This window comes from Orycteropus afer, unplaced genomic scaffold (assembly GCF_000298275.1).
Source record: "Orycteropus afer afer isolate SDZICR_OR568_19922 unplaced genomic scaffold, OryAfe1.0 scaffold00069, whole genome shotgun sequence".
Classification (NCBI taxonomy): domain Eukaryota; kingdom Metazoa; phylum Chordata; class Mammalia; order Tubulidentata; family Orycteropodidae; genus Orycteropus; species Orycteropus afer.
The window spans coordinates 10,170,176-10,172,682 of record NW_006921656.1 but is presented as its reverse complement, the minus strand read 5'-3'; the positions used below and the strand labels follow the sequence as shown (position 1 = coordinate 10,172,682).

The 2,507-nt window shown below is 48.1% G+C and overlaps 1 protein-coding gene across 1 annotated transcript in view; it reads left to right on the top strand.

The window, feature by feature from the left end:
- Positions 1 to 2,507, top strand: part of EFR3A (EFR3 homolog A) — a 111,737-nt gene that overhangs the window by 76,761 nt on the left and 32,469 nt on the right. Inside the window, exon 15 of the mRNA XM_042780910.1 lies at positions 2,119 to 2,280. Within this exon, the coding sequence (XP_042636844.1) occupies positions 2,119 to 2,280 (162 nt within the window). The remainder of the gene's footprint in view (positions 1 to 2,118; positions 2,281 to 2,507) is intronic.

Below are 2,507 nucleotides of genomic sequence, written 5' to 3'. Positions count from 1 at the left end.
TGCTATCAGAGCTCCTCTGCCTGTTTATACTACGTTGTTAAAGCACACGTCGTTAGGTTTCAGTTGTATCTAATGTGAGTATGTAGTAGGCAATTTTTTTAAATAAACTTGAACATCTTGAGGACCCTGAGGAAGGGAGCCTCTGCTCCCACACGTGTGAGCACTGCTTTGGGGCTCGTTGAAGCTGTTTACGGATCACGGGATGCAGGAGCTCACTTTTTGAGACTGTTCTCTCCCACAAGGATAGAACCATTTGAGAGACAGTTCAACTCTGGCTTCTAGAAAGATAGAAACCAACTCATACCACTGCCATTGAGTCGATTGTAACTCAATAGTGTCCCTACAGGCTAGAGTTGTTGTTGTTGTTATGTGCCATCAAGTCGGCCCCGACTCATAGCGACCCCTCCTTGGGCTGCCAAGGCAGTATCACTATGGAAGTAGATTGCCCAACCTTCCTTCCGAGGAGTGACTGGTGGATTTGAACTGCCGCCTTCTGGTTAGCAGTCAAGTGCCTTAGGCACTATGCTATCAGAGCTCCTACAGGACAGAGTAGAACTGCCCTATGGGGTTTCCAAGGCTGTAAATCATTATAGAAGCAGATGGTCTCACTTTTCCCCCACAGAACAATTGGTAGGTTTGAACTGGTGCCTTTTGGTTAGCAGCTGAATGCTTTAACCACCACACCACCAGGGCTCCTTGGAAGCCGATCTACCAACCTCAGAAATAAAAGAATCAGAAGGGAGAGCACAGCTCTATATTTGGAGCCTGGAAGCCTTGCCAACACCATAGTGTAGATTGAAACCAACCTAACCATCCCACCCCTGGCACAACTAGCTGCAGCCTCCCTTACAGGAGGCACCCTCTTGCATGTTAGAGAAAGGACCAGAACGTGTGTTTTCCACAAACAGGCTGCCTTCAGAGGAGTCTGAGCTGTTGTCACTCAGTCACTGATCAGTCACATGAACCTGCTGAGAAAGGGGCCAGGAGCTTCATTAAGCTGAAGTCTCTTCACGTGAAAGCTAGCGCTCCCCCCCAGTTGGTGGGCTTCACCCTGGCATATCCCAGACATCGGGGTCACTTCGAGAGCTTTATGCTTCAGAAGCACAGGCGCTTGGGCTCCACCAGCAGCCAGTAACGTTGGTTGGCAGCGGGGAGCATCCCGTGGCAGCAGAGGTGGAGGTGGGGTGGGCGGGAGCGTGCTTGCTCCAGTTTCCCTGTGACCCTGGTTCACAGCAAGGGTTGGGCACTAGTGCTTCAGGTTACTACGCGGTGGTGTGGCTTGGGGAGCACCCTTTTGTTTCTGTTGTCTCTTGCTTGGTGGTGGACCCAGGAATGGTTCAGGTAGAGGAAGCCGTTGTGTCCTTGACTGACACACCTAGATTGCTCTGGTTTAGGGAAAACCTGTGCAGTCCTGGGGTGTCCCCTCTGTGTAGGCTCTGGCCTTGCCTTTGGGAGCTCCAGGGCCAGAGTGTAGCAGACCCTGCAGATGGTCCTCACCCGCCTCAGTGGAGACCATTCCCAACGGACGAGAACACTGAGGCAGTGGCCTGATTACACGTAGCCTTATTAGAACGTGGGTGGAAATGAAGGTTAAGTTCCCGACTCAGTCCAGGCTGCCGAACGATCTTGCTGTGCCGTCATCTCGCCGTTGCTGAGATGGTCTGTAATTTGCTTTTGTTTTTCCAGTTGCAATGAAGTCTGTGAGTGCTGGAACTGGGCGGACGCCCTTGATTTTCCAGGTCTCACGGGTTTTCCACCTTTGATAGGGTGCAGTCGCGGCACTTTTCTATCCCTCGTTTTAGTGGAAAATCTTGGCGTTTCCTTCTGACAGGTATCCACCTTACGCAGATTCTGACTTCTGCAGGTTTTACTTATAAGAACTGCTTCTTACTTGCTGTTTTTATTTAAGGTTTGTTTTTCATCTCTCATATTAATTGATAGCTGTATATTAGTATGTTTCTTGTGATTATTGGCTACAGTTTGACCATCTGGTCAGTCACTTGAGTTTGACCTCCACGTTAGATACCGACTTGGTGGGAGGGTATATGTCTTTGGAGTCTGCTCTTAAGCCATTTTCAGCAAAATGTTTTTTTTTTTCTCTGTCATTTCCCTTTTCAGAATGGGCAGCAGTTGTACCGGCACATATATTTGGGCTGTAAAGAGGAAGACAACGTTCAGAAAAACTACGAGCTATTGTATACGTCCCTTGCTCTTATAACTATTGAACTGGCCAATGAGGAAGTGGTTATTGATCTCATTCGATTAGCCATTGCTTTACAGGTACGCTGTCAGAGCCTTCTCATTGAAGGATGCTGTGTATGAACCAGACACCATTTGAAGGTGGTGTGATCTTTATCCAAGGACACGTGTGTTCAAAGGGAGCTACCTAGTTGTCTGTCTGAAATACTCAAAACTGTGATCACATTCATTTATTCTTTTAACAAATACTGAATGGGCTATATGCTAAGTGTTCACAGCCATGGCAGTACTGTGATGTAAAAGACAGA